This window comes from Gekko japonicus, unplaced genomic scaffold, assembly GCF_001447785.1.
Source record: "Gekko japonicus isolate JY-2015 unplaced genomic scaffold, Gekko_japonicus_V1.1 scaffold495, whole genome shotgun sequence".
NCBI classification, from domain to species: domain Eukaryota; kingdom Metazoa; phylum Chordata; class Lepidosauria; order Squamata; family Gekkonidae; genus Gekko; species Gekko japonicus.
This window is the reverse complement of record NW_015160850.1, coordinates 647,567-661,281: the sequence shown is the minus strand read 5'-3', so window position 1 is coordinate 661,281 and position 13,715 is coordinate 647,567. Positions and strand designations below refer to the sequence as shown.

At 51.1% G+C, this 13,715-nt stretch overlaps 1 protein-coding gene across 1 annotated transcript in view; it reads right to left on the bottom strand.

Moving 5' to 3' along the window:
- LOC107118484 (maestro heat-like repeat-containing protein family member 2B) overlaps positions 1-13,715 on the bottom strand; it is a 131,178-nt gene that overhangs the window by 112,017 nt on the left and 5,446 nt on the right. The window contains exons 3-7 of the mRNA XM_015420841.1: positions 12,194-12,348; positions 8,360-8,421; positions 7,023-7,139; positions 4,572-4,645; positions 831-953 (exon numbers count right to left, since the gene is read on the bottom strand). Coding sequence (XP_015276327.1) covers positions 831-953; positions 4,572-4,645; positions 7,023-7,139; positions 8,360-8,421; positions 12,194-12,348 — 531 coding nt within the window. The remainder of the gene's footprint in view (positions 1-830; positions 954-4,571; positions 4,646-7,022; positions 7,140-8,359; positions 8,422-12,193; positions 12,349-13,715) is intronic.

The window sequence follows — 13,715 nt, the reverse complement described above, 5'->3', positions numbered from 1 at the left end:
TGCAGCTGCCGTCGCCGGGCCTCGAGTGGGTGGGTGGGGATCAGAGCAGGCGACCGGAGGCTGCAGCCTCCTGTCGCCGGGCCTGGAGTGAAAATGGCGTCACTCGCGAGGTGCATATTCGTGGTAGTGGTGGTGTGGGCGGGACCCAGGCTTTGCGTTCTTATTGGTGGGCATATGGTGAGTAGCAGTTCCACCGGCCAAACACTAAAGGGGCGCAGTTTAGAACGTTGGTGCCCACTACTGCTTTATTATAAGGGAGAGATTGCTGGTCTCAGAAAAATTTAAAATATACACGCCTTTTTAATATTTGAAAAGATAATGTCTTTTAATTTTTATCTAAAAAAAATAATAGAGGATGTGTTTACAAAACCACAGAAATAATTACATAATTAAAGGGTTTTAAAATGACAAATAAGGCTGCAGCAGATTGCGAGGCCCTAAGCTGTAGCTTATTTATCTTATGCGTAAATCCGGCACTGACGCACACTCCATAGGGAGCCCTGGGTGCTGAGATGTGATTCATCGATTCCCTGTTTAAGCGCATCAGGAACAAATGGGGGGGGGACCCTCGACTTGCCCGCGGTTGCGTGTGTGATTGCGCAACTGTGGGTCAAATTCCTCGCGTTATCTCACGTGTGTGACCACCACCAGAGGCGGTTTGCCATTGTCTGCCTCTGCATAGCGATCCTCGACTTCCTTGGCAGTCTCCCATCCAAATGCTGAGCAGGACCAACCCTGCTGAGCTTCCAAGGTGGGATGAGACCCGGCTAGTCTGGGCCATCCGTGACGGGGGCCTGGAGAGACTTGCCTGGGTCTAATTCCTTACTTACCGGCTGGCCAGTCGGATGGCTGAACTGCTGGAAGACGTAGGCCACCATGTCCCACACGGCGCAGCCCTCGACGTTCCGGGAGCGGAGGAGCTCTTTAATGAAGTCCAAGATGGCCTTGATCACCTGGGGGGGGGGGAGAGAACCGGGAAGCCCTTTACCCAAAGCTGCTTTGTTCGACTTTCCCCAGATGCTGGGAAATATCCGGTTTGGGGGCGGATTCAGACGACCTGGATTGCTTATGCACCAAAAATTCCCCACGTTTCAGCCACACGAACAGCACATTTTCTCCATGTTTTGAAATGATCTCACCTGTTATGTACATTTCAAAGGGTTATTTCGTAGAAAAAGAGGTGCAGGAGCTCATTGGCATAACTCATTAGCATACTTTATTTGCATATGCCACACCCCCTAATGACACCGGAAGTGTGTCAGAAGGCAACACCCACCACTCAGGCTCCACTGGACTGTTTTGGATTGCTAGCTATTGGGTGGTGGTGGTGGTGGGGACACGTGCAGATCTGTCCTGGCAGAGGAGGGAGAGCTTATACCCGAATAAAACTTGGTCTTAAAGGTGCCACGGGACTGTTTTGGGCCGGGGGGAGCTCTGCAGCTTACCTGGCTGCTTCTTGCTCTGACTGAGGGCTGCTGGGAGCAGGGGGTGGGGCTTGTTGCATGTGCCCGCCCCCTGGGCTCCTTACTGCCGGAGCGCCGCTCCTGTTCGCTCCCGCAGGAAATGACCCCTGCATTTCATCATCTTTTATTTGTGCACGGACCGTTAATAGCCCATTCCCTCCACAACAACAACAACAAAATCAGCTTTATTTTAAACCTGTTTTAAAAAACCCAGTATTTTTTAGGCAGGACAGTAATCGCAGGAGCAGTTTCTTGTGTCTGAACGTCAAACAGTGCAATGGACTTCCCCAAAGAAGTAGTAAATTACTCTTTTCCCTTTGTTGATGGCAGCAAGGGGCAGTCCTCGGCAACAATTAGCATGACGAGAGAATTGTCTGCGTTTTAGACAGAAGGGAAGGAATGGTCGGGGATGGTAAATAAAAGGGACTGTTCTGAATGGTGTTAAAGGTATTGTGTTATTCCTGTCCCACGTTACTCATGCTCATTTTTTTTTTTAGCGACAGAAAATAATCACCTACAGCTCAGCCTAACTTTTAAGGAGGGGGGACGGGTTTGTCTGAGGTGTCTGCAAAATAAATATATGAAGTTTAAAAACTTCCCCCCCAAAAAAAGGCTTTGTTATTTTTAGGAGACTGTAAAGTACTGGGTTTGCTGCACGGAGGACTCGGACAACGTCATGCGTTCAGACGCGTTTATTGTACTTCACACACGAACTGCAAAACGGCCCTGCAAGGCCAACTATATACACACCCACAGTCCCGTTGGAGGGTTTGAATTTCCCGCCAAAGTTGCTATTGGTGAATGCTGGGGGAACTAGGCTTCTATTGTTTTGAGGAGCTAAGCTCCACACTGTAGCCGCGGACCCCTGGTGGCGGTCCACGTACATAACAGAGACACTTCATTACACAAACAAACAGTGAAGAGGGCCTTCAATTCATATCAGGTGTGCAAGGGAATGATAAAAATGGAGAGAAAATGGATGACCCCAGGGCTATTTTTGGGCAGGAACGCACAGGAACGGAGTTCCGGCTGGCTCCTGAGTTGGCCACGCCCAGCAGGAACTCATTAGCATAATAGGCCACACCCAACAGCAGAAACTCATTAGGTTTGGCTACATTAGGGGTGTGTGGCCTAACATGCAAAGGAGTTCCTGCTGCAAAAAAAGCCCTGGGTTTTGACAACAAAGTAAACAGAATAAGAAGCAAAAGGTGGGTGTGGTTGGATGACCACCCTTCTGGTAACATGTGGGGTGTGGCCTAATATGCTAATTTGCTGTGCTGTCAGGGGTGTGGCCTAATATGCTAATGGGCTTCTGCTGTTGGGTGTGGCCTATTATGCTAATGAGTTCCTGCTTGGCTTTTTCTACAAAAAAAAGCCCTGGATGACCCTGGACTGTCTGGGATCTCTGTTGCAAGGGCAATTTCACGAAGAATCGCATCAGGAAGCAGATGACAATGGGAAATCACCCTGGTGTGGATGCAGCTCTAGAGGACGTCTGGCAATCAGGATTTCTCCTTTTATATGCTGCCAGCTCTATAATGAGGCTAGGTGAGAAGGAGCCCTTGGGAGGTGGATGGGAGGTGTGTCATTTTTGCTGCCTCACCTACTCCATAGATAGGGCCCATGGCTGACAATCCCCAGGAGTTTTGGGAGATGGAGACTTATGAGACATCATTTCCTGTTTCATTCCGAGAGCATCATGATGTCTGTGACGATTCCTTGTTTTAAGAGTGTGTGTGTCTCTTTAAATTTTTGGTTGTAGTGCAGTGAATGCAGAGTAGAGTGATTGAGGGAGACAAGTGTGCTGTGATTAGAGGATGAGAGAGTGTGGGAGGAGTTTTTGAAGTGGATCTGTGTGAGTATCAGTAGTCAGTTATGAAAAGTCGCGCCGCGCCGCCAGGGGGGGGGGGGGGGGAGAACGGCTGAAGTGCGGCTTTTTAAAGCCGCACCAAAAGAGACACGCGGCGGGGGGATCGGATAGATCCCCTGAGCCGCCGTGCAGTTGCTCCCCGGCACAATCAGATGCCGGGGGGGAGCCACTGCAGGGAGAGCGAGGCAGCCGAACTGCGCATGTGTGTGCGTGCGCAGTTCGGCCGGGAGCCTCGATTGCTCCCAGAATTCAGTCCTTCCTCAGGACCACCTAGATCCCTGAAAAGCCTAGACCCTGGGTTACTTTACCAGAAAGAGGAACAGAGAGAAGGTTTGGAAATCCTTAAATTCCTGGTGGCAGCCGAATCTAAGTTTAATAAAGCAACGAGCACATTTAAAAGGAAAACCAGTCCTCCCTAAAGAGAGGATGCCACAATGTCATTGCCTGTTTCCAAAAAGGAAGGGGTCACAGTGCTCTCGGAATTTCAAAAATCTTCATGGTAAGACCACAGAGTTTTGGAAATTCCTTGAGCATCATTACAAAAAAGCAAAAGTCCAGTGGCACCTTAAAGACTAACAAAATGTGTGGCAGGGTGTGAGCTTTTGTGAGTCACTGCTCATGATGAAAGCTCCTCCCCTGGCCACAAAAGTTGTTAGTCTTTCAGGTGCTCCTGGACTCTTGCTCTTTTCTGCTACTACAGAAAGACTAAAATGGCTACCGATCTTGATCTAGAGCATCATGACATTACATCCTTTCCTTGAACAGCAAGTGATGACATGATGCCCTAGGGATTTCAAAAATTTCTATAGTAAAACCACCGATATTTTAAAAAATCCCTAGAGTGTCATGATGTCACTTCCTGTTCTGAAAGGAAGTGACATCCAGGTGTTGATTGAAGAACTTTCCCCCTTCCTATTCCCCCCAGCCTGCCACTGGTGAACGCAAGGTGGGAGGGAAACTGGAGGCTCCTTCTTCCCCCTTCTAAAATTTCCTCGTAGCGCTGATCAAATGAGCAGTTGTTGGGCATATCGTGTAGCTGGGCCATAAGTGAGAACGAAAAGAGGCAACTCTAACCTCCAGGGGCAGCTCATTCCAGAGAAAGGGACCTGCTACAGAGAAAGCCCTTCGGTGTGGTGAAGCAGGTTTGAATTCCTCCCGAGGAGACATGGAAAGGAGACTCCATTTGCCCAGGAAGCTGCCGGAAACATCCTCTAAAACAAGCCTCTCCCAGGTCTTACCACTTCACGGCGATCATCCAGAATGCATTTCACAGCGTCCACGATCGGCCGCTTCCTGCTTCTGCTCTCGCACACTGGAAGAGGCAAGAGGAAGAAACCATCAGCTTAGAAGTTAGGAGTCTAGTTTTATAAAGAAAACCGACCCTGGAGGTCCCTTCCAACTCTATGATTCTATAACTCTATTTTTTTTTTTTAATGGCACAATTTCCGTTTTACTGACTGATAGGAATAAAGAAATTGTGGCCGTAAACAACTTTGAACACTGGAAACGGTGAGTCTGTTTACCGGATAGTGGCAAATATCCAACTGTTATTGGATATTTGTGGTAGTCCATCGAAGCTACCGGTAAATAAAACAAAGGGGATACCTTAAAGACGAATGACATTTACTTCAAAATGGGCTTTCATAAGTTATGGCTTACTTCCTCACCTATGTGAAGGGAATTATTTTTATGGGTAAGATTATGGGGGGGAGGAAGAAGTGAGCGATGACTCATAAAAGACCCATTAGCCTTCAAGGTGCCACAGGGCTTTGTTTTATTATTGGATATGGCACCCAGACATTCAGTGCAGAGCTGGAAACCCCCAGGCAGGGCCTGGAGATCCTCCCAGGTGACAGAGATAAGAATACATCAGAAGAGCCCAGCTGGGTCAGACCAGGGGTCCATCTAGTCCACCATCCTGTTTCACACAGAGGCCAACCAGTTCCTCTGGAGGGCCAACAGCAGGGCATGGAGGTTTGGGCCTTCCTAAGAACACAAGAAGAGCCCTGCAGGATCAGACCAGTGAGGGTCCATCTAGCCCAGCATCCCGTCTCACACAGTGGCCAGCCAGTTCCTCTGGAGGGCCAGCAACAGCGCAGAGAGGCCGAGGCCTTCATGAGAACATCAGAAGAGCCCAGCTGGGTCAGACCAGGGGTCCTTCTAGTCCAGCATCCCGGCTCACACAGTGGCCAGCCAGTTCCTCTGGAGGGCCAGCAACAGCGCAGAGAGGCCGAGGCCTTCATGAGAACATCAGAAGAGCCCAGCTGGGTCAGACCAGGGGTCCTTCTAGTCCAGCATCCCGGCTCACACAGTGGCCAGCCAGTTCCTCTGGAGGGCCAGCAACAGCGCAGAGAGGCCGAGGCCTTCATGAGAACATCAGAAGAGCCCAGCTGGGTCAGACCAGGGGTCCTTCTAGTCCAGCATCCCGGCTCACACAGTGGCCAAGTGGTTCCTCTGGAGAGCCAACAACAGGGCATAGGGCCGAGGGCCTCCAGCAAGTTGTTCTGTGAGGAGCGTAGTGCTCTCCTGGGGGTGTAACAGTGAATCTCGCCTCAGCTGTGATTTTGCTTGGTGGCCTCGAGCAACCATTTCTCCCAGCCTGCCTCTCCCATCTGCAATATGGGAGCTACGACACTGCACTACATGGCAGGGATGTTGTCAACTTTTCTCCAAAATTTCGCTCTGCCTCCAGCCTGCTATAGCAACTGTGGACTTCTTTACGAGGTTCTCCGGAAGTGTCCTTTGCAACCCTCCCCACAAGATATGGGGATAACAACAGTACCCTTTCCTTCAAGGCTTCTGCCCAGATTTCAATAAGGACAAGTCGATTTTGTGAATGCCCTGAAGCAGGGGTCCCCCACCTTTTAGAGCCTGTGGGAACATTCAGAATTCTGACACAGTGCGGTCGGCACAGCCACAAAATGGCTGCCACAAAATGGCTGCCACAAAATGGCTGCCACAAAATGGCTGCCGCAGCTTCCCTTCAGTCACCCAGTGAAGATCCTTGTGCTGTGGGGGCAGTTGCCGCCGAAGGAATGTTTTAAAAAAATTCTGCACAGCCCATCAAATCGCCTTGGTGGGCAAAAGCTTCACCCATTTTTCTAAAATTGGGCTTCGGGAAAGGTGTCAGGGGTACTATGGCCTCGGTCACATGGGCCGGATATCGCGGGGGGGGGAGAGGCATGGCTAATTGCCCCAGAGGAAACTAACGCGCGGCAGCCCGAGCACACGTCCCGGTCGAGGTCCCGTGGTTCGGGGGAAATCGCTCTTTGTGCACATGCGTTGTTGGGCGCTGTCGCACAACCTGTGGAGACGAACAGCGGCGGGCGCCGGATGCCACGTAAGTCCACCGGGAATGCGATCAGATGCCCACCCTTGGCCCACGGTTTCCGGAAACTAGTACCTCGTAGGTACTAGTTTTTAACTCCGCACCTTCGGCGTGGAGCCACGGGTTTGCCACGGGAGCACTGCGCTTCCCAGATGTTGGGGTGAGATCGCGCCCGGAAAATCCGCGGGACTCCCGTGCCTCTCCCGTGGCAACTTTGCCGTGTGACCGGGGTCTAAGGCACCCAGGGCACCACGTTGGGGACCTCTGCTCTAAAGGGTTCTATCAGTGCCAAGCTTTGTGCTTTTCCGAGAGAACTCTTTGGAGCGCTGCACTTTTTGTGGTTCTCATTGTTGTTACTCACAGTCATCGCTCACAAGGACGGCTTTGAGGTGCCTGAGCAGGACCACGCGGACATATTCGGTGTCGTCCTTCATCTGAGTCTGCAAGAAGTCGAGGGCGTCCGTGGGAGAGCAGCAGACTGAGGGGAAACACATTAAGGGGTCTTGTGCTGAATCAGAACCTCAGTCCGTCAAGGTCAGCCTTTGTCTGCTCAGACGGGCAGCGGCTCTCCAGGCAGAGGTCTTTCCCATCACCTCCTCCCTGGTCCTTTCAACTGGAGATGCCAGGGATTGAACCTGGGACCTTCTGCAGGCCAAGCAGAGGCTCTTCCACTGAGCCACGGCCCCTCTTTATAGCTCTCCAGGGTCTCAGGCTGAGGTCTTTCCCATCACCTGCCTGGTCCTTTCAACTGGAGATGCCGTGGACTGAACCTGGGACCTTCTGCATGCCAAGCAGATGCTCTACCATTGAGCCACAGCCCATCTTTACAGCTCTCCAGGGTCTCAGGCTGAGGTCTTTCCCCTCACCTCCTGCCTGGTCCTTTTAACTGGCCTGGAGATGCCGGGGATTGAACCTGGGACCTTCTGCATGCCAAGCAGATGCTCTACCACTGAGCCACAAGCCCCTCAAATGAAGCTGCCTTAGACTGAATCAGGGATCCCTGGTCCACCCAGGTCAGGACTGTCTACTCAGAGTGGCAGTAGCTCTCCAGGGTCTCAGGCTGAGGTCTTTCCCATCACCTATTGCCTGGTCCTTCTAACTGGAGATGCCGGGGATTGAACCTGGGACCTCCTGGGTACCAATCAGAGGCTTTTCCACTGAGCCACGCCCCCCTTTAATAAATTACAGTATCAGACCATTCGTCTATCAAAGCCAGCATTGTCAGCAACTTTCCAGGTCTTTCACATCACCTGCTGCCAAATCTTTTAACTGGAGATGCTGAGGCTTGAACCTGGGACCTTCTGCATGTCAAGCAGGTGCTCTACCACTGAGCTGCAGCCCCTCGCGTGAAGCTGCCTTCTACTGAATCAGACCATTGGTCCATCAAGGTCAGGACTGTCTACTCAGACTGGCCGCTGCTCTCCATCATCTCCTACCTAGCCCTTCCAACTGGAGATGCCGGGGATTGAACCTGGGACCTTCTGCATGCCAAGCAGAGGCTCTTCCACTGAGCCACGGCCCCTCCCAAGTCTTCAGGGAGCTGACATAACGTCACAAAGTGAGGAAACCAAGGCCAAGCATGGCCAAGCATCCAGTCAGCCGAATCTTCGTTCCGCAAACAAACCGTCATTAAAAGCAAGGCGTATTGGTTTCGTGTTCGGCCCGAACTGAGCACCGCAGGCCGGCTGCGCTTCTTACCCAAGTGGCTAAAAGCCTCCACCAACACGTCACGGTGCTCTGTGCTGAGCCGCTGATGTCCACACGTGGTTCCGAAGCCAGAAAAAGAGGAAAGGAGTCACTCGGTTGAAGGAGCCATTTTGCAGACCAGCCAACGAGAGAGTTTTTAGTTCCCATACTAACAGGCAGGGGTCATTTCCTGCAGGAGCGCACAGGAGCGGAACTCCGGCAGTAAAGAGCCCAGGGGGCGGGCACATGCAACAAGCCCCACCCCCTGCTCCCAGCAGCCCTCAGTCAGAGCAAGAAGCAGCCAGGTAAGCTGCAGAGGCCCCTCCCCCGCCCCCCCCCGGTCCAAAACAGTCCAGCGGCACCCTCAAGACCAAGTTTTATTCAGGTACAAGCTCTCCCTCCTCTGTGAGGGCAGATCTGCCCCTTCCCCCCCCCCCAATGGCTAACAATCCAAAACAGTCCAGTGCAGCCTGAGCGGTGGATGTTGCCTTCTGACACACTTCCGGTGATGTCAGGGGGTGTGGCATATGCAAATAAGTTACGCTAATGAGTTATGCTAATGAGCTCCTGCGCCTCTTTTTCTACGAAATGACCCCTGCTAACAGGAAGTTGAAATCTCTAATCTGTCAGCAGAAGCTGCTGATAGTTACAGATCTGTTCTAATTTCCCCTTCCCTCAGCCAGTATCTTCCTGTCCAGGGAAAGCTGCTTCCTGGGGTCATGGGACCCACATAGAGGGCTCCACTGGAGGGAGAAGAGAGAAGAAGAGGAGGAAGAAGAGATTGGATTTATACCTTGCCCTTCACTACCCAAAGGAGTCTCAGAGCGGCTTACGAACTCCTTTCCCTTCCCACAACAGACACCCTGTGAGCAGTGTTCCCTCTAAGGCAAGTTAGTGTGAGCCAGCTCACACATTTTTGTCTTCGCTCAGGAAGGACGGGGCTCCAGAGCAAACCAATTGATGCGGCAGCCAAATCGCTTGCTCACCACTTTAATGCCAGCAGCTCACAAAGTAGAATTGTTACTCACAAGACTCCATAGCTTAGAGGCAGCATTGCCTGCAAGGTGGGTGGGGCTGAGGGAGCTCTTTCGAGGACTACCCTTGAGAGAACAGCTCTGAGCCAGTTTGGTGTCGTGGTTAAGAGCGCGGACTCTCATCTGGGAGAACCGGGTTTGATTCCCCACTCCTCCACTTGCACTTGGCTGGATGACCTTGGGCAAGCTGTAGTTCTGATAAGAGCTGTTCTTGGAAAAGAGCAGTTTTTGTCAGAGCTCTCTCAGCCCCACCTACCTCACAGGGTGTCTATTGTGGGGAGGGGAAGGGAGAGGAGTTTGTAAGCTGCTCTGAGACACCATTGGGTAGTGAAGGGCGGGGTATAAATCCAATATCTTCTTCTTCTTTTACCTCACAGGGTGTCTGTTGTGGGGAGGGGAAGGGAGAGGAGTTTGTAAGCCGCTCTGAGACACCATTGGGTAGTGAAGGGCGGGGTATAAACCCAATATCTTCTTCTTCTTCTTCTTCTTTTACCTCACAGGGTGTCTGTTGTGGGGAGGGGAAGGGAGAGGAGTTTGTAAGCCGCTCTGAGACACCATTGGGTAGTGAAGGGCGGGGTATAAACCCAATATCTTCTTCTTCTTCTTCTTCTTTTACCTCACAGGGTGTCTGTTGTGGGGAGGGGAAGGGAGAGGAGTTTGTAAGCTGCTTTGAGACCCCTTTGGGTAGTGAAGGGCAGGGTATAAATCCAATCTCTTCTTCTTCTTCTTCTTTTACCTCACAGGGTGTCTGTTGTGGGGAGGGGAAGGGAGAGGAGTTTGTAAGCCGCTCTGAGACACCATTGGGTAGTGAAGGGCGGGGTATAAACCCAATCCCTTCTCTTCTTCTTCTCTTCTCTGAGAGAACTTGTGACTGACCCAAGGTCACACCAGCAGCTGCACGTGGAGGAGTGGGGGATCAAACCCGTTTCTCCCAGTTTAGAGTCCACGCTCCTAAGCGTTACACCAAACTGGAGTAGGAATTGCCCTCCTGCCTTTTGTGGCAATGGAATTCGCACTTGTGCAAGGGGGTGGGGATGGTTTTGCCATCTTTCCCTTCTTACAGCGGGGCCTCGACCTGCATTGTCCATGTGGGTTGCACAACCCAGGAACCTGTAGGGAATAGTGAGGGGAACACAGGGAAGATCCCCAGTTGTCGAAATCAGGTAGGTGAGCCAGGAGAAGATCTCCCTTTGGAGTGAGTTTGAGTCCAGTGGCACCTTTCAGACCAAAGAAGTCTTATTCCTCGTGTAAGCTTTTGTGTGCACGCAGACTTCTTCAGATTCTTCGGGTATCTAAAGGTGTGTGCATGCGCACGAAAGCTTATGCCAGGAATGAGACTTTGTTGGTCTGAAAGGTGCCACTGGACTCAAACTTTGCTGTGCTGCTTCAAACCAACACGACTAACCTCCTGGATCCCTTGAAGTGGTGTGAGAAGATCCATGTCTTCCCTGAAGGAGCAACCATCTATTAGGAAAGGCTTACGAACAGGGCTGTTTTGGGGCAGGAACGCACAGGAACGGAGTTCCGGCTGGCTCCCGAGTTGGCCACGCCCAGCAGGAACTCATTAGCATAATAGGCCACACCCAACTGCAGAAGCTCATCCGGATTGGCTACATTAGAGGTGTGTGGCCTAACATGCAAAGGAGTTCCTGCAACAAAAAAAGGCCCTGGGTTTTGACCACAAACAAGGTAAACAGAATAAGAAGCAAAAGGTGGGTGTGGCTGGATGACCACACTTCTGGTAACATGGGGGTGTGGCCTAATATGCTAATGAGCGGTGCAGTCAGGGGTGTGGCCTAATGTGCTAATGAGTTTCTGCTTCTGGGTGTGGCCTATTATGCTAATGAGTTCCTGCTGGGCTTTTTCTACAAAAAAAGCCCTGCTTACGAACACAATTGGTCAGTACAAGAGGAAGTAAATTCAGTGATAAGGTGAGTCCCTCCATACATCGGCGGGATGGAGGAGAAGAAGAAGATGATGATGAGGAGGAGTTGTATACCCCACTCTTCACTGCCCGAAGGAGTCTCAGAGCGGCTTACAAACTCCTTTCCCTTCCCCTCCCCACAATAGACACCCTGTGAGGCAGGTGGGGCTGAGAGAGCTCTTTCAAGGACTGCCCTTGAGAGAACAGCTCTGAGAGAAGTCGTGACTGACAAGAAGACGAGGAGGAGGAGGAGGAGGAGTTGTATACCCCACTCTTCACTGCCCGAAGGAGTCTCAGAGCGGCTTACAAACTCCTTTCCCTTCCCCTCCCCACAACAGACACCCTGTGAGGTAGGTCAGTCTGAGAGAGCTCTTTTGAGGACTGCTCTTGAGAGAACAGCTCTGAGAGAACTTGTGACTAACCCACGGTCACCCAGCTGGCTGTATGTGGAGGAGTGGGGAATCAAACCCAGTTCTCCCAGATTAGAGTCTGTGCTCCTAACCCCTACACCAAACTGGCTCTCAAGAAGAAGAAAAAGTGATCCAGGTATATGGAAACTAAGTACCTTCCCAACCCACACCCAAGATTTTAGTGGTGCCTCTACAGCTATTTGGCCATGCTTGGGGTCAATAATAATCGCAGTGGCAAATCTGGTTCCTGAACATTCTCTGTTGGAACCACCAATGGGGTTTGGGTTCTCTGACGTGGCTTGGACAGAAAGTACGGCCGTACTCTCTCATTTTCACCTCCTCCTCCATTTCATCTTCCCAGTAACCCTGCGAGGTAGGCCAGGCTGAGAGAGGGTGACTGAGCACGCTTAGTGGCTCGTGTAGGATTCGAACCTGGCTTTCCCCAGCTGCAGCCTGCCAATCTAAACCACGGGGCTAGTAGGCTACCTGATCCTGTGCAGCTGCTGCTCCTTCTTGGATCCGCCTCTGTCGTGCGACCTCTGGGCTTTGTGACTTCCAGACCTGGGCTATGAACCGGTCCATGACCTTGGGCCATTTCTGTAACTGTTGGACTGAAGTACCAAGTGGTAAAACCTAGAAGAAGGCATTTAGGATTTAAAAAAAATAAATAAATAACTCTCTTTCCTGCTCCAGATACCTTGTGCCTGTTCTACATCAACACATGAAGCTGCCTTATTGTGAATCAGACCATCGCCCCATTACGGTCAGTATTGTCTACTCAGGCCGGCAGCAGCTCTCCGGAGTCTCAGGTTAAGGTCTTTCCCATCACCTCCTGCCTGGTCCTTTCAACTGGAGATGCCGGGGATTGAACCTGGGACCTTCTGCATGCCAAGCAGAGGCTCTTCCACTGAGCCACAGCTCCTGCCCTGAGAGTTTTGAACACATGAAGCTGCCTTCTACTGAATCAGACCCTTGGTCCATCGAGGTCAGTATTGTCCACTCAGACTGGCAGCAGCTCTCCAGTGTCTCAGGCGGAGGTCTTTCCCATTACCTCACTGCCACGTCTTTTTTTAACTGGAGGTGCCGGGGATTGAACCTGGGACCTTTCACATGCCAAGCACGTATGCTGCCATTGAGACACAGCCCTTCCCCAAAGGAAAGAACACATGAAGTTGCCTTATACTGAATCATATCATTGGTCCATCATGGTCAGTATTGTCTACTCAGATTGGCAGTGGCTCTCTAGAGCAGGGGTGTCAAACATGTGGCCCGGGGGCTGGATCAGGCCCCCGGAGGGCTCCTATCGGGCCTGCAGTGGAACTGGCTGTCTTCTGCTTCTTCTTCCAGTTCTGCTGCTGCTGCGTCATTGTAGGTTTGCAGCTTACAGATACACACCTGAACAGCATACTCGAGATTGCAACAGCACAGGCATTTTGATGCAATACTTCAGAGCAAGAGGTGTCAGTTATCAGACACTGTTAAATAAACAAAATATTGCAAGAGTGCTCATGTTTTAAGCATGTTTTTATTAACTAAAAACTACCCCTTTGTGTTTGTGTCCTTTATAAAGTTTATATCTCCGCTACCTGGCTTTACATTTTATGAGAGACGTGGCCCGTCCCAACAAGGTCTCATTTATGTCAGATCCGGCCCTCGTAACGAATGAGTTCGACGCCCCTGCTCTAGAGTCTCAGGTGAAGGCCTCTCACATCACCTACTTCCTGATCTTTTTAGTTGGAGATGCTGAGGACTGAACCTGGGAACTCCTGTACGCCAAGCAGATGCTCTACCACTGAGCCACGGCCCCTGCAGTCTGTCGTATTTATTGCAATGTGTGGTTGGGTGACATGCCCTTCATTTCAAACTAGGAATGAACTAAAGAGTCCTCTGAATTTTCCTTTGGGATGACATTTGGTAGAAGAAGAAGAAGAAGAAGAAGAAGAAGAAGAAGAAGAAGAAGAAGAAGAAGAAGAAGAAGAAGAAGAAGAAGAAGAAGAAGA